This window comes from Heteronotia binoei, chromosome 13 (genome assembly GCF_032191835.1).
Source record: "Heteronotia binoei isolate CCM8104 ecotype False Entrance Well chromosome 13, APGP_CSIRO_Hbin_v1, whole genome shotgun sequence".
Classification (NCBI taxonomy): domain Eukaryota; kingdom Metazoa; phylum Chordata; class Lepidosauria; order Squamata; family Gekkonidae; genus Heteronotia; species Heteronotia binoei.
In genome coordinates, this window is record NC_083235.1 from 4,850,336 (window position 1) to 4,873,335 (window position 23,000).

Genomic DNA, 23,000 nt, shown 5'->3' on the forward strand with positions numbered 1-23,000 from the left:
GAAAGCTTTATATTTATAAGAGAATCCTCTGATTTTTAATCCTTCTATTTCTTTATCATTTTGCATTTGTTGTAATAAAATTTCAAAAGTCATTATAAACAACAATGGTGATAACGGACATCCTTGCCTTGTACTTTTGCTTACCTTCAATTCTTTTGTAAGATCTGCATTTATACACAGTTTTGCTTGTTGTTCCGTATATATTGCCTTCGTCACTTTTATAAAATGTTCCCCTAAGTTTATTTTTTCCATTACTGCAAACATGAAGTCCCAAATCAAATAATCAAAGGCTTTTTCTGCATCTACAAAGAATAAGGCCGCTTCCTTTCCTGGATGTTTCTCATAATATTCTACAACATTAATGACAGCTCTTAGGTCAAGGTCTTTCCCATCCCCTCCTGCCTGGTCCTTTGAACTGGAGATGCCGGGGATTGAACCTGGGACCTTCTGCATGCCAAGCAGAGGCTCTGCCACTGAGCCAGGGTCTCAGGTCAAAGTCTTTCCCATCCCCTCCTGCCTGGTCCTTCTAACTGGAGATGCTGGGGATTGAAACTTGACCTTCTGCATGCCAAGCAGAGGCTCTGCCACTGAGCCAGGGTCTCAGGTCAAGGTCTTTCCCATCCCCTCCTGCCTGGTCCTTCTAACTGGAGATGCTGGGGATTGAAACTTGACCTTCTGCATGCCAAGCAGAGGCTCTGCCACTGAGCCAGGGTCTCAGGTCAAGATCTTTCCCATCCCCTCCTGCCTGGTTCTTTTAACTGGAGATGCCGGGGATTGAACCTGGGACCTTCTGCAGGCCAAGCAGAGGCTCTGCCACTGAGCCAGGGTCTCAGGTCAAGGTCTTTCCCATCCCCTCCTGCCTGGTTTTTTTAACTGGAGATGCCGGGGATTGGACCTGCGACCTTCTGCATGCCAAGCAGAGGCTCTGCCACTGAGCCAGGGTCTTAGGTCAAGGTCCCTCCCATCCCCTCCCGCCTGGTCCTTCTAACTGGAGATGTCAGGGATTGAACCTGGGACCTTCTGCATGCCAAGCAGAGACTCCGCCACTGAGCCAGGGTCTCAGGTCAAGGTCTTTCCCATCCCCTTCTGCGTGCCAGGCAGAGGCTCTACCATTGAGCCAGAACCCCTACTGAGCAGCGCAACTCCCACACAGCGGTCCTCACCTGCAGGCCGAGCTCCAGGGAAATGTTCAGCAAGGTGGTGTCGGGAGGGGAGTTGGCCGGCGTGGCCGTCTTGCAGGCGTCCTGTGCCAACTTGAAGAGCAAGGCTGGGGAGTGAATGTTCTGCTGGATGGAGCCCAGGACCATCCGGAGCCAGCTGGGGTCACCTGGAGGAAAGGAGAAGGGCACAGAGTCAGGCCTTTCCTCTGGACTGGGGGAGGGGAGGCAAGATCCAGCAGCCTCCTCCTCGCTGTCAGGAATGAAACCTGCCTCCGTTCGGCCTTGTCTGGCCTTGGACGGCCCAGGCCAGCCCCGTCTCATCAGATCTCAGAACTAAGCAGAGTCAGGCATGGTTAGGTCTTGGAAGGGAGACCACCAGGAAGTCCAGGGTTGCTTCGCAGAGGCAGACAAGGGCAAACCCACCTCTGAACATCTCTTGTCCTGATCTGGATGGCCCAAGCTGGCCTGATCTGATCAGATCTCAGAAGCTAAGCAGGATCCTAGAATCAGACAGTTGGAAGGGACCTCCCAGGGTCATCTAGTCCAACCCCCTGCACAATGCAGGAAATTTACAAACACCTCCCCTTAAATTCACAGGATCTTCATTGCTGTCAGATGGCCATCTAGCCTCTGTTTCAAAACCTCCAAGGAAGGAGAGCCCACCACCTCCCGAGGAAGCCTGTTCCACTGAGGAACCGCTCTAAACTCACAAACACCTCCTCCTAAATTCACAGGATCTTCATCGCTGTCAGATGGCCATCTAGCCTCTGCTTAAAAACCTCCAAGGAAGGAGAGCCCACCACCTCCCAAGGAGGAAGCCTGTTCCACTGAGGAACCGCTCTAAACTCACAAACACTTCCCCCTAAATTCACAGGATCCTCACTGCTGTCAGGGCCATCTAGCTTCTATTGAAAAACCTCCAAGGAAGGAGAGCCCACCACCTCCCGAGGAAGCCTGTTCCACTGAGGAACCGCTCTAAACTCACAAACACTTCCCCTACATTCACAGGATCTTCATCGCTGTCAGATGGCCATCTAGCCTCTGTTGAGAAACCTCCAAGGAAGGAGAGCCCACCACCTCCCGAGGAGGAAGCCTGTTCCACTGAGGAACCGCTTGAACGGTTCTTCTAACTGTTGCTATCCCCGATCGTATAGCTGGTAAACTGTCTTGCAGGCCCTGAAAAAACCGTTTCAGGTCCCACAGGACCCTGGTTTCACTGGAAAGAGAGTTCCACCAGGTAGGGGGCCAGGGTCAAAAAGGCTCTGTCCCTGATTGAGGGTCGCTGGATCACATCCTCTGTGGAGGCAAGCAATGGCAAACCCCCCGCGTGGTGCACCTCTTGCCTTGAAACCCTACAGGGTCAGATGTGACGCGGGGGCACGTTTCTCCCACCCACCCCCCACCATTCGGAAGGGACGTGTAGCGGCACGGAACTCCCGGAGACCAGCTTTCCAAACCTGGGAGCCCCTGACCTTTGGCGGCTGTCAACATGGCGGAGGCCAGCTCGCACTGCCTTGTCTCCAGGTGGCCCAGAGTGAACCAGCGGGGGAAACGGTTGGCCATCATGGAGTCCAGGGGGTTCTGGTGCAGGAGGTCGCTGGTCGGCAACACAGTCTCCAACACGGGCAGCCTACAAGAGTGGAGAAAGGGACCAGGTTACAGCCCAGATCCTTCAGAAAAGGGGGGGAACCAGGAAGGGATCTCACCGGCTGGGAGGCGGGTAGGGCTTCCGGAAAGGGAAGAGAACATAAGAGAAGCTATGTTGGATCAGGCCAGTGGCCCATCCAGCCCAACACTCTGTGTCACAGAAGAACTTAAGAGAAGCCATGTTGGATCAGGCCAGTGGCCCATCCAGTCCAACACTCTGTGTCACATAAGAACATAAGAGAAGCCATGTTGGATCAGGCCAGTGGCCCATCCAGTCCAACACTCTGTGTCACAGAAGAACTTAAGAGAAACCATGTTGGATCAGGCCAGTGGCCCATCCAGCCCAACACTCTGTGTCACAGAAGAACTTAAGAGAAGCCATGTTGGATCAGGCCAGTGGCCCATCCAGTCCAACACTCTGTGTCACAGAAGAACTTAAGAGAAGCCATGTTGGATCAGGCCAGTGGCCCATCCAGTCCAACACTCTGTGTCACAGAAGAACTTAAGAGAAGCCATGTTGGATCAGGCCAGTGGCCCATCCAGTCCAACACTCTGTGTCACAGAAGAACATAAGAGAAGCCATGTTGGATCAGGCCAATGGCCCATCCAGTCCAACACTCTGTGTCACAGAAGAACTTAAGAGAAGCCATGTTGGATCAGGCCAGTGGCCCATCCAGTCCAACACTCTGTGTCACATAAGAACATAAGAGAAGCCATGTTGGATCAGGCCAATGGCCCATCCTGTCCAACACTGTGTCACAGAAGAACATAAGAGAAGCCATGTTGGATCAGGCCAATGGCCCATCCTGTCCAACACTGTGTCACAGAAGAACTTAAGAGAAGCCATGTTGGATCAGGCCAGTGGCCCATCCAGTCCAACACTCTGTGTCACATAAGAACATAAGAGAAGCCATGTTGGATCAGGCCAACGGGCCATCCAGTCCAACATTCTGTGTCACACACACACACACACACACACATATACACATTGATGGACCTCTGCTCCATATTTTTATCTAACCCCTCTTGAAGCTGGCTATGCTTGTAGCCACCACCACCTCGGCTCGTTAACGATACTAACGATTATTGTATTACTGATTTATAAGATGCATTTGCAGAGAATATTATAAGATGACCAATACCGATGACACAAAATGAACAATGTATTATTATTATTATTAGTGTATTTCTATTCCGCCCCTTCCCCCTTTGGGGGGCTCAGAGAGGAGTACAACAATTTAAATTAAGATCACAATAAAATCATAATAAAATCCACTTCAGCAATCAGCAAAGTGCAATAGGTTAGTTCAATTCACAGGATCTTCATTGCTGTCAGATGCCCATCTAGCCTCTGTTGAAAAACCTCCAAGGAAGGAGAGCCCACCACCTCCCCAGGAGGAAGCCTGTTCCACTGAGGAACCGCTCTAACCGTCAGGAAGTTCTTCCTAATGTTGAGCGGAAACTCTTTTGATTTAATTTCAACTCGCTTGTTCTTGTCCAACCTGCTGGGGGTAACATGCTGGTTACCAGTCTGCCAAGCCTGCTTTGGTTTCTCTCACCTCCAGACCCCAGGTGCCAGGTGGCCTGGCTCATATCAATGTTTGGGACAGCTCGATTAATGATTTGACCAGTTGTGAGCATTTAGGGCAGAGGTGGCCAAACTTGCTTAATGTAAGAGCCACATAGAATAAATGTCAGATGTTTGAGGAAGGAAGGAAGGAATCATAGAGTTGGAAGAATCCTCCAGGGTCATCTAGTCCAACCCCAAGGCAGGCGGGCAGGTGGGAGGGAGGGAGGGAGGGAGGGAGGGAGGGAGGGAGGGAGGAAGGAAGGAAGGAAGGAAGGAAGGAAGGAAGGAAGGAAGGAAGGAAGGAAGGAAGGAAGGAAGGAAGGAAGGAAGGAAGGAAGGAAGGAAGGAAGGAAGGGAATCATAGAGTTGGAAGGGTCCTCCAGGGTCATCTAGTCCAACCCCAAGGAAGGAAGGAAAGCAAATAGATGGGGAAGAGAGAGGTGGAAAAAAGCAACTTTAACTTTAAATGCATTCTTCAAGCTGCTGGCTGGCTTGGGTAGGTGAAGTGATTTAAAGAGTCTTTTAAGAGTGACTTAAAGAGTAATTTAAATGTCTTTTCCAAGTCTGATGGGGTGGTAGAGTGGTGGGGGCTTTGAGAGCCACACAACATGTGTGAAGGAGTCATGTGTGGCTCCCGAGTCACAGTTTGGCCACCCCCGATTTAGGGTATAAGACACTTAAGTTTTAAATATGCATCTTGCCTCGAGGCCCGGTTAAGTTTTGCTGTGTGTGTGGGTACATGAGATTCAACGGATGGGAGTTTAGCTTGCTATTTCTACCAGAAGTCTGATTGCTGCTTATTAAAATCTCCTTGTAAGCAAACCTGGATCTCGGTATCGTTTCCACTCCAACACTTTGTGTCATATAGTGGCCAAAAACCCCCAGGTGCCATCAGGAGGTCCATCAGCGGGGCCAGGACACTAGAAGTCCTCCCACTATTGCTCCCCCCCCCCCAGCACCAGGAAGACAGAGTAACACTGTCCCAGACATAAGAACATAAGAGAAGCCATGTTGGATCAGGTAAGTGGCCCATCCAGTCCAACACTCTATGTTATACAGTGGCCAAAAAATCCAGGTGCCACCAGGAGGTCCATCAGCGGGGCCCAAACACTAGAAGCCCTCCCACTGTTGCCCCTCCCAAGCACCAAGAAGACAGAGGCTCTCTGCCCTAGACATAAGACCATAAGAGAAGCCATGTTGGATCAGGCCAATGGCCCATCCAGTCCAATACTCTGTGTTATACAGTGGCCAAAAAACCCAGGTGCCATCAGAGGTCCACCAGTGGAGCCAGGACACTAGAAGCCCTCCCACTGTTGCCCCCCCCCCCCGCACAAGCACCAAGAATCCAGAGCATCACTTGCCCCAGACAGAGAGTTCCAACAATACCCTGTGGCTAAGAGCCCCTGATGGACCTCTGCTCCGTGTTGATCCAATCCCCTCTTGAAGCTGGCTATGCTATGCTCCTGGCCGGAGCCCCATCGCACCTGGGAACTGGCCCGATGCAAGGGATCCTCTCTAGTTCGGGAGGAACGATCAGGAAAGGAAGAGGCTCGATCCCAGCCCCAAAGGGCAAAGGGAGGCGGTCTTTCGGACGGGGCCCGGATGCTGGGCAGGGCGTTTACATACCTCATGGCTCGCAGTGCCAGGCGGTAGGCCAGCTCAGGGTCATAGGGCAGCAGGGCGGTGAAGAGGTAGCGGCAAAGGTGTGCATGGGCACGCTCTCGCGGAAGACGACCTCCCCGAAGCCGCTGAAGGGGCCCCCCTGGGAAGAACAGGAGGGAGACCGGTTAAAGACAGGTCAGCACGTTCTGGCCCAACTCGAAGCCCTTTACCGATGCTGGGGTGAAGGGTATCACAGAAGAAGGGCTTTCAGCGCGAATGCAAGCAAACAAATACTGCTACAAACAAGAGACTGCGCGCTACAGAAATGCCCTGCATCTGCAGTGTAAGTCTGCGTTTCTGTCATGTGCGGTCTCTTTAAGAACGTAAGAGAAGCCATGTTGGATCAGGCTAATGGCCCATCCAGTCCAACACTCTGTGTCACATAAGAACAGAAGAGAAGCCCTGTTGGATCAGGCCAGTGGCCGCTCCAGTCCAACACTCTGTGTCACATAAGAACATAAGAGAAGCCCTGTTGGATCAGGCCAGTGGCCCCTCCAGTCCAACACTCTGTGTCACATAAGAACATAAGAGAAGCCCTGTTGGATCAGGCCAATGGCCATCCAGTCCAACACTCTGTGTCACACAGTGGCCAAAAAACCAGGTGCCATCAGGACATAAGAACGTAAGAGAAGCCATGTTGGATCAGGCTAATGGCCCATCCAGTCCAACACTCTGTGTCACACAGTGGCCAAAAAACCAGGTGCCATCAGGACATAAGAACATAAGAGAAGCCATGTTGGATCAGGCCAATGGCCCATCCAGTCCGACATTCTGTGCCACACAGTGGCCCAAAACCCCCCAGGTGCCATCAGGAGGTCCATTGGTGTGGTCAGGACACTAGAAGCCCTCCCACTGTGCCCCCCCCCCAAGCACCAAGAAGACAGAGTATCACTGCCCCAGTTATAAGAACATAAGAGAAGTCATGTTGGATCAGGCTAATGGCCCATCCAGTCCAACACTCTGTGTCACATAAGAACATAAGAGAAGCCCTGTTGGATCAGGCCAGTGGCCGCTCCAGTCCAACACTCTGTGTCACATAAGAACATAAGAGAAGCCCTGTTGGATCAGGCCAGTGGCCCCTCCAGTCCAACACTCTGTGTCACATAAGAACATAAGAGAAGCCCTGTTGGATCAGGCCAATGGCCCATCCAGTCCAACACTCTGTGTCACACAGTGGCCAAAAAAACCAGGTGCCATCAGGACATAAGAACGTAAGAGAAACCATGTTGGATCAGGCTAATGGCCCATCCAGTCCAACACTCTGTGTCACACAGTGGCCAAAAAACCAGGTGCCATCAGGACATAAGAACATAAGAGAAGCCATGTTGGATCAGGCCAATGGCCCATCCAGTCCGACATTCTGTGCCACACAGTGGCCCAAAACCCCCCAGGTGCCATCAGGAGGTCCATTGGTGTGGTCAGGACACTAGAAGCCCTCCCACTGTGCCCCCCCCCCCAAGCACCAAGAAGACAGAGTATCACTGCCCCAGTTATAAGAACATAAGAGAAGTCATGTTGGATCAGGCCAATGGCCCATCCAGTCCAACACTCTGTGTCACACAGTCGCCCCAAAAAACCCCAAATGCCATTAAGAGGTCCACAGTGCGGCCAAGACACTAGAAGCCCTCCCGCTGTGCCCCCGCCAAGCACCAAGAATACAGAGCATCACTGCCCCAGACACAGAGTCCAACAATAAACTGTGGCTAACGGCCACTGATGGACCTCTGCTCCAGATGCTTATCCATCCCCCTCTTGAAGCTGGCTGTGTTTAAAAGCCGTCACCTCCTGTCTATGCTTGTAGACACCACTCTTTAAGAAAGTTAATGTGTTTTCAGGTAATTAGACAGACGCGGGCCTCCTTAAAAAGTCACACGTAACAATTCTAGACTTGAGACCCTATTGATTTTACTGTAAGCCATGAACGCTGAGTCGGTGTTAGAAGTCACTGAAACTGGGGTGAGTAGTTTTTAAAGTCTGTGCAATGGAGAATTGTACCGTGTGTTATGTATGGGCATTCCTCATTGTGGTTCACTATCGTTCCCGTTTAACAGCCTGATAACTGAAGAAGACCAGTACTGAAACGTCTTGAAATCTACAAGGGACGTCTTATGAAGGCTGTAAAGATTTCCTGGGCCTTCTACTTTTTTCAGAATTTCAGAACTTTTCATGGACTGTATCATGAGCTTTATTTATTAAAAGGAAGGAATTGTTGAAGACTATTATAATCCTTCTATTGGAAATTCCATTGGCAAACTGATTTGTAATGAATTATAATTGCAATTCCTTTGGAGGAAAGGTAGGATGACGTATACACTGGTTTAAATTATATAAGGATTGAAGCATATGTTAAGAACATAAGAGAAGCCATGTTGGATCAGGCAATGGCCATCCAGTCCAACACTCTGTGTCACACAGTGGCCAATATATGTATGTATACACACACACAACACATATATATATATATACTGTGGCTAATAGCTACTGATGGACCTCTGCTCCATATTTTTATCCAATCTCCTCTTGAAGCTGGCTATGCTTGCAGCCACCACCACCCTCCTGTGGCAGTGACTTCACATGTTAATCACCCTTTGGGTGAAGAAGTACTTCCTTCTATCTGTTTTAACCCGACTGCTCAGCAATTTCATTGAATGCCCACGAGTTCTTGTATTGTGAGAAAGGGAGAAAAGTACTCTTTCTCTACTTTCTCCATCCCATGAATAATCTTGTCAACCTCTCTCATGTCACCCCCGCAGTCGACGTTTCTCCAAGCTAAAGAGCCCCAAGCGTTTTAACCTTTCTTCATAGGGAAAGTGTTCCAAACCTTTAATCATTCTAGTTGCCCTTTTCTGCACTTTTTCCAATGCTATAATATCCTTTTTGAGGTGCGGTGACCAGAATTGTACACAGTATTCCAAATGAGACCGCACCATCGATTTATACAGGGCATTATGATACTGGCTGATGTGTTTTCAATTCCCTTCCTAATAATTCCCAGCATGGCGTTGGCACTTTTTATTGCAATCGCACACTGTCTTGACATTTTCAGTGAGTTATCTACCACGACCCCAAGATCTCTCTCTTGGTCAGTCTCTGCCAGTTCACACCCCATCAACTTGTATTTGTAGCTGGGATTCTTGCCCCAGTGTTGTATTGTTGTTGTTTTCAGCGGCGCTGCTTGTAGCAGTATATGTCTGCATGGGATGAAGGGTAAAAACAGCACAACCGAAGCTATAGTGACCAAATAACTAAGGACGTATTGAAACAAAACCATGCAAATATGTTCCAAAGAAGACTAAACAGCCATAACGATTCCCCACAAGTTTCACAGTCCCATCGAAAGGAGCCCCAACGAACAGGAGGTCGACTCGATTATTCCTCCTTCGAATCCTCTTCTAGCAAAGGGCGCTCCAACCACGTCTCTCAGCCGAAGGCAAAAGCTCAGGAAAAATATCAAAGCGTTTCTGATGCATCCAGCAGTTGCAAAAAAGCTGCAAAACCCACAAGATCCTTTTTCAACGCGCCCAAAGACTGCCCATCCGATTCACAAGGGACAGAAAGCCTCCAGGAAGATTTCAAAAATGGCACTAAACTCCTAAAGGCTCAAGGGGATGAAGGACAAGCAGAAGCTCCCACGGCCAAAGCTGCACATTCGTGCCTCCAGATGACACACACTTCCCCCCCCTGCACACGCCTTTGCAGCACGAGACCAGATCTCCTCCTTCCCTCTCGACTGCACGGCGAGTCCCATGCTGCTTTAGAGGCGGAAACGGCAGGCAGCCCCTTCTGCAAAGCCCCCTATGAGCGCCCCACCCCTTCCAGTTGGGTGTGGTGCTGAAGTGTGCGGACTCTTATCTGGGAGAACCGGGTTTGATTCCCACTCCTCCACTTGCAGCTGCTGGAATGGCCTTGGGTCAGCCAGAGCTCTCGCAGGAGTAGTCCTTGAAAGGGCAGCTTCGGGGAGAGCTCTCTCAGCCCCACCAGCCTCATAGGGTGTCTGTTGTGGGGGAGGAAGGGAAAGGAGATCGTAGGCCGCTCTGAGACTCTGTCCTTGAAAGGGCAGCTTCTGGGAGAGGCCTCTCAGCCCCACCCACCTCCAGGGTGTCTGTTGTGGGAGTGGAAGGGAAAGGAGATTGTAGGCCGCTCTGTGACTCTGTCCTTGAAAGGCAGCTTCTGCCAGAGCCCTCTCAGCCCCACCCGCCTCACAGGGTATCTGTTGTGGGGGAGGAAGGAAAAGGAGATTGTGAGTTGCTCTGAGACTCCGTCCTTGAAAGGGCAGCTTCTGGGAGAGCCCTCTCAGCCCCTCCCACCTCACAGGGTGTCTGTTGTGGGGAAGGAAGGGAAAGGAGACTGTAGGCCGCTCTGAGACTGTCCTTGAAAGGGCAGCTTCTGGGAGGGCCATCTCAGCCCCACCCATTTCACAGGGTGTCTGTTGTGGGGGAGGAAGGCAAAGGAGATTGCAGGCTGCTCTGAGACTCTGTCCTTGAAAGGGCAGCTTCTGCCAGAGCCCTCTCCGCCCCACCCACCTCACAGGGTGTCTGTTGTGGGGGAGGAAGGCAAAGGAGACTGTGAGCCGCTCTGAGTCTCCGAATGCAGGGAGGAACATAAATCCACTATCTTCTCCTCCTCCTCCTGCCTTACCGTCCAGGAGGAGGGCGGCCTGTTTGCGGAGCACGGGGACCAGCCGCTCGTCCAGCTCCATCTCCTCCAGCGTCCGATGAGGTGCTCTTCGCTGCGCACCACCTTGTCCTGGGCGTAGAGCCCCTCCGGCATGGAGCGCTGCTGCCCCAGCCCCAGCAGGGCCACTTCCAGGGCCAGCGTGAAGTACGACTCCCCGGGGCTCGAGGGCACTGCCACGTGCTGATACAGCGCCTTCTTGGCTCAGCCGCTGAGTCTGCAGGGCAGGAGAGGGGCAGGGGGAAGAGTCAGGCGGGCAGAGGCCTCACGGAAACCCGCCCCCAACCTGCAAGATCCTCTTCCCCCCTCCAGCCACCCTATCAGACAGCAACGGGAAAAAAAAGATGGATGCGAGATTTTGGTTATAATATTGAAATACCGTATTTTTCGGACCATAAGACGCACTCCCCCCCCCCAAAAAAAAGTGGGTGGGAAAGCGTGTGCATCTGGTTATTACCTTTAAAGCCCTATATGGCCTAGGACCTGCCTACTTGAAGGACCGTCTCTCCCCACACGTTCCCCGGAGAGTACTGAGATCGGGAACTCAAAATCTCCTGATTGTCCCCCGGGCCAAAGGAAGCCCGTTTGAAAACTACAAGAGATAGGGCCTTCTCAGTAATGGCACCCTCCTGGTGGAACCAGCTGCCGGAAGAGGTAAGGGCCCTGCGGGACCTTGTTCAATTCCGCAGGGCCTGTAAGACAGTCCTCTTCCGGCTGGCTTACAACCAACTAGAACTAACCAGCACTGAAATACTGAAACGCTGAAACATGGGAATTTGAAACTGAGTGTAGCTGTAAGACCGCCGTATGTCTTGAATGTTTTAAGTACATAATTATGTGAATGTCTAGATTTTAATTATGTAAATTTGGAATGTTAATTTTTATGCATAATTTTATATTTTATGTTAGTTTTTATATGTTGTAAGCCGCCCTGAGCCACCTGGTGGGAACGGCGGGATATAAATCTCAAATAAATTTTAAAAAATTATGGAGCGAAGGGACAATAGGACGTACCTTCCTCCGGGGGGGGGGGGGCGATCCGCTGCCTCCGCCTCCGATCCCGGCGCTTCCCCCACGCCTGCCTGCCTGGCTCCAGCTCTGCTTCCAGCAAGCGCTGGGATCGCTCCACGCTGCCCCCACCGCAAACCCAGTGCTTCGCGAGCGCCGGCTGCGGAGGGGGCAGTGTGCTTTCTCCGTGCCTGTCTGCCTGGCTCCAGCTCTGACGCTTACAGCAAGCGCCAGGATCGCTCCCTCCGCCCTCCGATCCCGGCGCTTGCTGTAAGCGTTAGAGCTGGAGCCAGGCAGGCAGGCGCGGGGGAAGCGCCGGGTTCGGAGGCGGAGGCAGCGGATCGCCCCCCAGGAGGAAGGTGCGTCCTATGGTCCGGAGCGCCTTACGGACCGAAAAAATACGGTAATTGAATGGGAAAAAATCTGGAGGGGAAATCTGAAATTATCAAAGTCCTCTCTTTTCAAAGAAAATTTGTATAAGATAATATACCGGCGGTATTCTACTCCCGAAAGGCTTTCTAGAGTTTACCCCAATGTATCAAATAAATGCCGGAAGTGTAACAAGGTCAAAGGATCATTATATCGTATGTGGTGGCAATGTGATCTGGGTACAAATATCTTTATGGAGTCAGAAAATTTTAAAAACACAAATCCCTCATGCCCCGGAGTTATAACTCTTAAATGTTTGTCAAATGCTGATATCTAAAATAGAAAAAAAAAACTTTCACTTCCCATAGCGACAGTAGCTAGAATCTTATACGCCAAATACCGGAAAACATGTAAAACAGCAAATAGAGAGGAATTTATTTTAAAACTGCTGGAAGCAGCAGAAATGGATTTGTTAACCACTAAATTGAGAGAAGGGAACACAGAAGAAGGTAGGAAGACTTGGAAGCCTACGTATGAGTGGGCAAAGCATTTGGGAATAGAATTGATAGGATAAGATGTATGTAACAGAATTAATTCGAGCGATCCTTTAGATGTTAACTGTTTTGTATGTTGTGTGGGTTTAATTTTGTATGTATTGTTTGTTCGTTTGTCAATAAAAATGTATTTATACTTAAAAAAAAAAAAGAGCCGCACGGGATGCGGAGCTGGAGAACGAGCAAAAGCGCCGTGCGCGATGGGACTCCTGAAGCAAAACGGGCACTTAAAAGATGTACAACTCAATGAAAGCTTCTTGCGATGAAATGTCTCGAATAACTTTGTTTATTCCAACAATGTGACTTGCATCACATCCCGGGTTCCCTCTCAGCTGAGTGAGCATGAGCCAGCTCACAAACGTTTAGCCTCCAGCTCACACAGTCTTGTCTTAGCTGAGGAAGGATGACCCCAGAGCACAACGATTGATGCAGCAGCCCACAACGTGAATGCCAGGAGCTCACCACTTTAATACCAGTGGCTCACAAAGTAGCATTTTTGTTCACAAGACTCTGCAGCTTAAAGGGAACGTTGGCCAATAGGTAGGGACGTCCCTGATGTAGACAAACAAACAAAAGATGTCTAGTTTGGCCAAAAGAAGTGTTCCTTCTAAGCTGAGTTAGCGTGAGCCAGCTCACCGATTTTTAGCCTCTGGCTCACACTTTTTTGTCTTAGCTCAGGAAAATTGACCCCAGAGCACAATAATTGATGCAGCAGCTCACAGCTTTCATGCCAGGAGCTTGCAAAGCAGAATTTTTGCTCACAAGACTATGCAGCGTAGAGGGAACTTTGGTCTAGAGCAGCGTTTCCCAAACTCTTTTTCCCCGTGGCCCTGTTATTTTTACACATCTCCTTCATGGCCCACTAAAATTCGGGGGTGGAGCCAGGAGACTTTGGGGGTGGAGCTGGGAGACAGGAATTGTGTCACAGAGACGGGGGAAGGAAGGAAAACGGAGCTCAGGCTTTGCAGCCTGTGTCAGTCTTCAAGGCTAGCTTTTCTCTGCACAGCACAGAGACGGGGGAAGGAAGGAAGCCAAACGGAGCTCAGGCTTTGCAGCCTGTGTCAGTCTTCAAGGCTAGCTTTTCTCTGCACAGCACAGAGACGGGGGAAGGAAGGAAGCCAAACGGAGCTCAGGCTTTGCAGCCTGTGTCAGTCTTCAAGCCTAGCTTTTCTCTGCACAGCAGAGAGATGGAGGAAGGAAGGAAGCATAGCAGAGCTCATGCTTTCCTGGGGGCGGGGCTAGCTTTGGTTTTTCTTGTGACTCGGTATTGAGGCTTCTGTGGCCCGGTGCCAGGTCGTGACCCTGCAAACCTCTGAGTTCGCATGAGCTCGCTTGCCAATTTTTAGCCTCCGGCTCACACCTTTGTGTCTTAGCTCAAGAAGGATGGCCCCAGAGCACACTAATTGATGCAGGAGCTCACCACTTGAATGCCAGGAGCTCACAAAGCAGAATTTTTGCTCACAAGGCTCTGCAGCTTAGCCTGAGCTCCTCCCTGCTAGGGCAGCGAAGCGGCGAGCTCCGCTCTGCGGAAGAACCAAAAGGCGGCCCCCTCCCCACGCTTCCCCTGCTTTATCCCCCATGACCTGCAAAGAGGGCCAGCCCCTCGTCCTCCGTCCGGCAGGCCTCCAGGAAGGTGCGGCACAGGCAGCCGATGGGGTTCAGGGGGTGTCCCACCCAGCCCTCCAGGTTGGTGATGCTGGTCGTGCCTTTGTGCAGGAGCTCTGTGGAGGGGGCAGGAAGGAAAGAGCGGTTAGAAACTGAAAACGGTGCAGCAGCGGTGGCGCCCGGGACCAAGAACGGGCTCCCAGCCACAATCCCTGCAGTTACACATGGCAGACTGCTGCCCCCTGCTGGCAGAGAAGGCGAAAGTACTATCAAAGCGTAGGAAAGGAAAGGAAAGGTCCCCTGTGCAAGCACCAGTCGTTTCTGACTCTGGGGTGACGTTGCTTTCACAACGTTTCCCGGCAGACGTTTGATGGGGTGGTTAGCCATTGCCTTCCCCGGTCATCTACACTTTCCCCCCAGCAAGCTGGGGACTCATTTTACTGACCTCAGAAGGATGGAAGGCTGAGTCAACCTTGGGCCGGCTACAAGAACCAGCTTCCGCTAGGATCGAACTCAGGTCGTGAGCAGAGAGTTCAGATCACAGCACTGCAGTACGGCTGCTTTGCCACTCTGCGCCACGGGGCCGCAAAGCGTAGAACCTACCCTAATAAGGGTTGCCAAGTCCAACTCAAGAAGTGTCTGGGGACTTTGGGGGTGGAGCCAGGAGCAAGGTTGTAACGAGCATGACTGAACTCCAAAGGGAGTTCTGGCCATCACATTTAAAGGGACCGTGCTCCTTTTAAATGCCTTCCCTCCATTTGGAAAGAATGAAGGATAGGGGCACCTTCTTTGGGGGCTCATAGAATTGGACCCCTTGGTCCAATCCTTTTGAAACACAGAGGGTATTTTGGAGAGAGGCACTGGATGATATGCTGCAAATTTGGTGCTTCTACCTCAAAAAACATCCCCCCCAGAGCACCAGATACCCGTGAATCTATTCTCCATTATACCCTATACTCCAATATACCCAGCAGACATTTCCCCAGATATTTCTTGAATGGGACCTGGCAACTCTAAGCGATCTCTATGGCCTGGAACTTAGTTGGGATCATAGAATCATAAAGTTGGAAGGGACCCCCAGGGTCCTCTAGTCCAACCCCCTGCACAATGCAGGAAACTCACAAACACCTCCCCCTAAATTCACAGGATCCTCATTGCTGTCAGATGGCCATCTAGCCTCTGTTGAAAAACCTCCAAGGAAGGAGAGCCCACCACCTCCAAGGAGGAAGCCTGTTCCGCTGAGGAACCGCTCTAAACTCACAAATCCCTCCCCTAAATTCACAGGATCCTCATTGCTGTCAGATGGCCATCTAGCCTCTACTTAAAAACCTCCAAGGAAGGAGAGCCCACACCTCCCAAGGAGGAAGCCTGTTTCACTGAGGAACCACTCTGACAGTCAGGAATCATAGAGTTGGAAGGGACCTCCAGGGTCATCTAGTCCAACCCCCTGCACAATGCAGGAAACTCACAAACGCCTCCCCCTAAATTCTAATAGACCTCCAGCTACCACCTGGACTCTTAATATAAAGCCGCAAAAAACTGTGGAAAGGTAACAAAAAAGACTGAAAATATTTCAAAAATATATTGTGATTACTCAAATGCCTCTTAAACAATATGACTGAACTGAAATGATGACCTAAAAGGATGGTGTAAACTTGTTCTCTGGCACATCTGGCTTTTTTGGAATTTATAGTGATATTAATGATTATATTTAAGAGGCATTTGAGTAGTCACATATATTTTTGAAATAATTTTCGGTCTTTTTCATTCTTTTTCCACAGTTTCTTTGCGGCTTTATGTTACGTTTCTGTTCTGTGGACTCTCGGTTTCACCACCTGGATGCTGGCGACTAGCTACAGCTGCTGTCCAGAGTAGAGGATGATGTTGGATTTATATCTCCCCCATAACTCTGAATCTCTGAGTCTCAGAGCAGCTCACAAGCTCCTCTACCTTCTCTGCACCCTCCAACAGACACCCTGTGAGGTGGGTGGGGCTGAGAGAGCTCTCCAGAAGCTGCCCTTTCAAGGACAGAGTCTCAGAGCGGCCCTACAATCTCCTTTCCCTTCCTCCCCCACAACAGACACCCTGTGAGGTGGGGTGGGGCTGAGAGGGCTCTCCCAGAAGCTGCCCTTTCAAGGACAGAGTCTCAGAGCGGCCTACAATCTCCTTTCCTTCCTCCCCCACAACAGACACCCTGTGAGGTGGGTGGGGCTGAGAGAGTTCTACCAGAAGCTGCCCTTTCAAGGACAGAGTCTCAGAGCAGCCTACAATCTCCTTTCCCTTCCTCCCCCACAACAGACACCCTGTGAGGTGGGTGGAGCTGAGAGAGCTTTCCCAGAAGCTGCCCTTTCAAGGACAATGTCTCAGAGCGGCCTACAGTCTCCTTTCCCTTCCTCCCCACAACAGACACCCTGTGAGGTGGGTGGGCTGAGAGAGCTCTCCCAGAAGCTGCCCTTTCAAGGACAGAGTCTCAGAGCGGCCTACAATCTCCTTTCCCTTCCTCCCCCACAACAGACACCCTGTGAGGCGGGTGGGGCTTAGAGAGCTCTACCAGAAGCTGCCCTTTCAAGGACAGAGTCTCAGAGCGGCCTACAATCCCCTTTCCCTTCCTCCCCTGCAACAGACACCCTGTGAGGTGGGTGGGGCTGAGAGAGCACTTCCAGAAACTGCCCTTTCAAGGACAACTCCTATGAGAGCATCGGCTGACCCTAGGTCATTCCAGCAGGTGCAAGTGGAGGAGTGGGGGAATCAAACCTGGCTCTCCCAGATAAGAGCCCATACAATGAACCACGACACTGGCTCTCAAGTAGCTGAACCTGGGTCCCCAGAAAAACGCCTCCTTCCCCTCCACCTCCTCTTGTGCTCCTCCTCACCTTTCTTCTGCTGCTTGTAGCTCTCCAGCTGGTGGCGCCGCTGCAGGCGCATGGCGTTGACGACGGCCACGGCCAGGCGCAGGGCCTCCCGGGGGTAGCCGTGGGAGCGCAGGGCATCCACGCGGCACAGGCCATGGGGAAGGCGTCGCCCAGCCAGAGCGGGTGGCCCTGGGGGTCGAAGCCCAGCTTGTCGCTCCCGCTCTTCAGGGAGAGGCCATAGCAGTCGCTGCTCAGGATCTTCTGCAGGTGGCCATCCCCCCAGCGAAGCTCCGCCGCCTTGATGGCCCGGCTGAAGACCGTCTGGCGGACGCCCACTGCCGAGGACAAAACGTGTCAGGCCCTTCGTATCAACCTTTTCAATCTCTGTGGCTCCCAAAGCGTAACCGGAAAACATTACAGCTGTTCCCCTTCAAAGGGCCAGTTTCGTCCCAGGCTATCCAAACAACCATCTCCTCCCATAAGACTGTACGAACATAAGAGAAGCCATGTTCGGGATCAGGCCAATGGCCCATCCAGTCCAACACTCTGTGTCACATAAGAACATACGAGAAGCCCTGTTGGATCAGGCCAGTGGCCCATCCAGTCCAACACTCTGCGTCACATAAGAACAGAAGCCATGTTGGATCAGGCCAATGGCCCATCCAGTCCAACACTTTGTGTCACATAAGAACATAAGAGAAGCCATGTTGGATCAGGCCAGTGGCCCCTCCAGTCCAACACTCTGTGTCACATAAGAACATAAGAGAAGCCATGTTTGGATCAGGCCAATGGCCCATCCAGTCCAACACTCTGTGTCACACAGTGGCCAAAAAAAAACCCCAAGTGCCATCAGGAGGTTCACAAGTGGGGCTAGAAGCCCTTCCACTTTGCCCCCCCCCCACGCACCAAGAGTACAGAGCATCACTGCCCCAGACTAAAAACATAAGAGAAGCCCTGTTGGATCAGGCCAATGGCCCATCCAGTCCAACACTCTGTGTCACACAGTGGCCAAAAAACCCCCAAGTGCCATCAAGAGGTCCAGAAGTGGGGCTAGAAGCCCTCCCACTGTGTTCCACCCCCCAAGCACAAGAATACAGAGCATCACTGCCCCGGAGTTCCAACAATACGCTGTGGCTAATATAGCCACTGATGGACCTCAGCTCCATATTTTTATCCAATCCCCTCTTGAAGCTGGCTATGCTTGCAGCCGCCACCTCTTGTGGCAGTGAATTCCATATGTTAATCACCCTTTGGGTGAAGAAGGACTTCCTTTTATCCGTTCTTACCCGACTGCTCCGCAATTTCATGGAATGCCCAAAATGTTCCTTCCTGGGAATTAAGATCAGAGGAAGAGGCCCTCCTGACCGCGCCACCAATCAAAGAAGCCCACCTGGTGGCCACACAAGACAGGGCCTTTTCGGTGGCAGCCCCACAATTTCAGAGCAACCTCCCATGGATGTGCCCACGGGCCCTCCTCGCTTTCGCTCTTCGGGAGGCAGCTGAAGACAGGCTTATTGAGGACTGAGTTTGTGATTGTGAATTGTGATTTTAAATGTTGCGGTTTACATTTTTAAAATATTTTCTGTGTTGTAAGCCGCCTCGAGCGCCATAAGGAAGATAGGCAGCTAATAAAAGAGAGCCAATTTGGTGTAGTGGTTAAGTGCGTGGACCCTTATCTGGGAGAACCGGGTTTGAATCCCCACTCCTCCACTTGCTCTGCCAAACTGCGCTCCTTTCTCTCCTGAGTGTGGGGAACACAACAATTTCTGAGCCTGGGGAAATGTTTGGAATTCTGGGAGAGGGTGATAAGCACTAGCCGGAAAAGCAGCTTCCCGTGAAATGTGGAGCTAAATGGGACACCTCCGCACCTCCTGGGAGAAAAGGAAAGCCTGTGGGTTGATGAACTTAGGAAGAGAAGATATTGGATTTATATCCCATCCTATACTCTGAATCTCAGAGTCTCAGAGCGGTCACAATTACCTTTCCCCCCCACCCAAAACAGACACCCTGTGAGGTGGGTGGGGTTGAGAGAGCTCTCCCAGAAGCTGCCCATTCAAGGACAACTCTGCAAGAGCTATGGCTGGCCCAAGGCCATTCCAGCAGGTGAAAGTGGAGGAGTGGGGAATCAAACCCAGTTCCCCCCACCAAACTGGCTCTTAGATTTGTGAATTTCCTGCATTGTGCAGGGAGTTGGACTAGATGACCCTGGAGTTCCCTTCCAACTCTATGATTCTAAGGGGAGGATGGAGCCACACAGTGCAGAGAAGAAGGTAAGAGATTGGATTTACACTCTGCCCTTCATTCCCCAAAGGAGTCTCAGAGTGGTTACAATCCCCTTTCCCTTCCCACATCAGACACCCTATGAGGCAGGTGGGGCTGAGAGAGCTCTGACAGAAACTGCTCTGGAGAGGAACAGCACTACAAGAACCTGTGACTGACTCAAGGTCACACGAGCAGGTGAAAGTGGAGGAGTGGGGAATCAAACCCAGTTCTCCCAGATAAGATGATGATATTGGATTTATATCCCACCCTATACTCTGAATCTCAGAGCGGTCACAATCTCCTTTACCTCTCCCCACCCCACCCCCCAACAGACACCCGGTGAGGTGGGGAATCAAACCCGGTTCTCCCAGATAAGAAGAAGATACTGGATTTATATCCCACCCTATACTCTGAATCTCAGAGTGGTCACAATCTTCTTTACCTCTCCCCACCTCCCCAACAGACACCCTGTGAGGTGGGTGGGGCTGAGAGAGCTCTTACAGCAGCTGCCCTTTCAAGGACAACTCCTGTGAGAGCTACAAGGCCATTCCAGCAGCTGCATGTGGAAGAGTGGGGAATCAAACCCAGTTCTCCCAGATAAGATGATGATATTGGATTTATATCCCACCCTATACTGAATCTCAGAGCGGTCACAATCTCCTTTACCTCTCCCCACCCCCACCCTCAACAGACACCCTGTGAGGTGGATGGGGCTGAAAGAGCTCTTACAGCAGTTGCCCTTTCAAGGACAACTCCTGTGAGAGCTACAAGGCCATTCCAGCAGCTGGAAGTGGAGGAGTCGGGAATCAAACCTGGTTCTCCCAGATAAGAGTCCGCGCAGTTCACCACTACACCAAACAGTGCCTAAGAAAATTCCCAGCGCTTACTGGATCCCCTGATCCTCGAGCGGAAAACCTTTTTATTGGAACGAAGGCAGCCAGTCACAAGACCTGCCCTTCTATGGCCCCGCCCACTGTCTGAAACCCTCAGCGGGCACCAAGGAAAGCACTGGTGGTCACCCTGCTGGCTGTGAGTGATTGAGGGTAAGAAACGGCAGGCGGCACCAGGATCCTTCCACTCAAGAGGGCTGCCGGAACCCCCCCCCCCGTTTCCCCTACCTGGGCTGCGGTTCGGGTTGGACTGCAAGGCGGCGCCCACCCCGGCACTGTCGCAGGAGTAGTTGCCCTCCTCCAACGGGCAGACGTCCAGCTTGTTCCACTTCTTGAGGAGGTGCAGCCAGAGAGCCCGCTCTTCCGGCTTGCAGTGGGGGCTCAAGACCACGCACACCCACAAGGCCCCTGCAGCGCAAAGGAGAAACCGGACGCTTTCAACAGGTGGGCCCCCTGCGCTGAAATCGTGCCGAGATGCCCCGACAAAAAGAGCCGTCGACAGGCCAGCAAAGTGCGGGGCGGTGGGACTAGAAGGCCTTGGCAGATCCACTGAAGGGCGTGACAGCAATCTGATCCATCAATCTAAGTTCTCTGCCTGGTAACCCCAGCTCAAGGAAGATACATTCTTTTCCCGCTATCTTGGGGACCTCTCAAACGCTCCTCTAAGAAAGCATTTACCCAAGCCCGTTTCCAAACCATGCCCTCGTTGTACCTGCAGGGCAGATTTCAAAAAATACCTGTAATCCGCATCTCTGTTCCTGTGGTACCAATCAGTTAGACGGAGGTGGCCAACGGTAGCTCTCCAGATGTTTTTTTTTTGCCTACAACTCCCATCGGCCCCAGCCAGCGTGGCCAATGGCTGGGGCTGATGGGAGTTGTAGAAGAAGACAGCAACATTGGATTTATATCCCGCCCTCCACTCCGAAGAGTCTCAGAGTGGCTCACAATCTCCTTTCCCTTCCTCCCCCACAACAGACACCCTGTGAGGTAGATGAAGATGTTGGATTTATATCCCACCCTCCACTCTGAAGAGCCTCAGAGCGGCTCACAATCTCATTTACTTCCCTCCCCCACAACAGACACCCTGTGAGGTAGATGAAGATGTTGGATTTATATCCCGCCTCCACTCCGAAGAGTCTCCGAGCGGCTCACAATCTCCTTTCCCTTCCTCCCCCACAACAGACACCCTGTGAGGTAGATGAAGATATTGGATTTATATTCCGCCCTCCACTCAAGAGTCTCAGAGCGGCTCACAATCTCCTTTACCTTCCCCACCCCCCCACAACAGACACCCTGTGAGGTAGATGAAGATATTGGGTTTATATTCCGCCCTCCCACTCAAGAGTCTCAGAGCGGCTCAGAATCTCCTTTCCCTTCCTCTCCCACAACAGACACCCTGTGAGGTGGGTGGGGCTGAGCGAACTCTGACAGCAGCTGCCCTTTCAAGAAGAAGAAGAAGAAGAAGATATTGGTATTTATATCCCGCCCTCCACTCCGAAGAGTCTCAGAGCGGCTCACAATCTCCTTTACCTTCCTCCCCCACAACAGACACCCTGTGAGGTGGGTGGGGCTGGAGAGGGCTCTCACAGCAGCTGCCCTTTCAAGGACAACTTCTGCCAGAGCTATGGCTGACCCAAGGCCAACCTCTGACCCAAGGACAACCTCTGACCCAAGGACAACCTCTGCCAGAGCTATGGCTGACCCAAGGCCATTCCAGCAGGTGCAAGAAGAGGAGGGGGGAATCAAACCCGGTTCTCCCAGATAAGAGAGCTCTGGCTGACCCAAGGCCATTCCAGCAGGTGCAAGTGGAGGAGGGGAGAATCAAACCCGGTTCTCCCAGATAAGAGAGCGATGGGCTGACCCAAGGCCATTCCAGCAGCTGCAAGTGGAGGAGAGGGGAGTCAAACCTGGTTCTCCCAGATAGAATCCGCACACTTAACCACTAAACCAAACTGGCTCTCTTTTTTGCCTCTTTTGTAGGCAAAAAACCTCTGGAGAGCTACCGTTGGCCACCCCTGAGTTAAAAGATATTGCTCATTGTATCCTATCCTGTCCATTCTGTGGGCCCACTCGAAATAAACTGCTGAATCGATTTCTCACAAAGTTTAAATCAGTTGGGATCGAACTCAGGTCGTGAGCAGAGCTTAGGACTGCAGTACTGCAGCTTTAACACTCTGCCCCACGGGGCTCTCTAAGGGCTAGAAACTCGCTGTTTAAAAGGAGGGACAGCTGGGATTCTGCTCCCTGTTTTGTAGCCTTGGCCGCAGTCTCACTCGGAAGGGCCCTTCCTCGCTGCAGGGGAATACTCACCTAGTTCATCCAGAGCTGCCGGCACTTTGTCTGTCATGCCCGGCTCCCTGCTGCCGCCACAGGGACAGGCGTGGGTCCTGCAGGAACTGCTCCGTCATAAGGATGAGCATTCGTGCCCCGTTGGAGTCGCGCATCCGGAGCATCTCCCGCACCTGGGGGAAGGAATCACAGAATCCTAGAGTTGGGAGGGACCTCCAGGGTCATCTAGTCCAACCCCTGAATAATGCAGGAAACTCACAAACCCCTCCCCCTAAATTCACAGGATCTTCATCTCTGTCAGATGGCCATCTAGCCTCTGCTGAAAAACCTCCAAGGAAGGAGAGCCCACCACCTCCCGAGGAGGAAGCCTGTTCCACTGAGGAACCGCTCTAAACTCACAAACACCTCCCCCTAAATTCACAGGATCTTCATCGCTGTCAGATGGCCATCTAGCCTCT

The 23,000-nt window shown here is 51.7% G+C and overlaps 1 protein-coding gene across 1 annotated transcript in view; it reads right to left on the reverse strand.

The window, feature by feature from the left end:
- The window catches only part of ZSWIM4 (zinc finger SWIM-type containing 4), a 102,826-nt gene that overhangs the window by 13,966 nt on the left and 65,860 nt on the right, over window positions 1-23,000 (reverse strand). Inside the window, 11 exon segments of the mRNA XM_060252672.1 lie at window positions 1,164-1,327; window positions 2,633-2,790; window positions 6,004-6,076; window positions 6,079-6,139; window positions 10,673-10,749; window positions 10,752-10,913; window positions 10,916-10,930; window positions 14,228-14,365; window positions 17,123-17,248; window positions 17,251-17,436; window positions 20,482-20,661. Coding sequence (XP_060108655.1) covers window positions 1,164-1,327; window positions 2,633-2,790; window positions 6,004-6,076; window positions 6,079-6,139; window positions 10,673-10,749; window positions 10,752-10,913; window positions 10,916-10,930; window positions 14,228-14,365; window positions 17,123-17,248; window positions 17,251-17,436; window positions 20,482-20,661 — 1,340 coding nt within the window.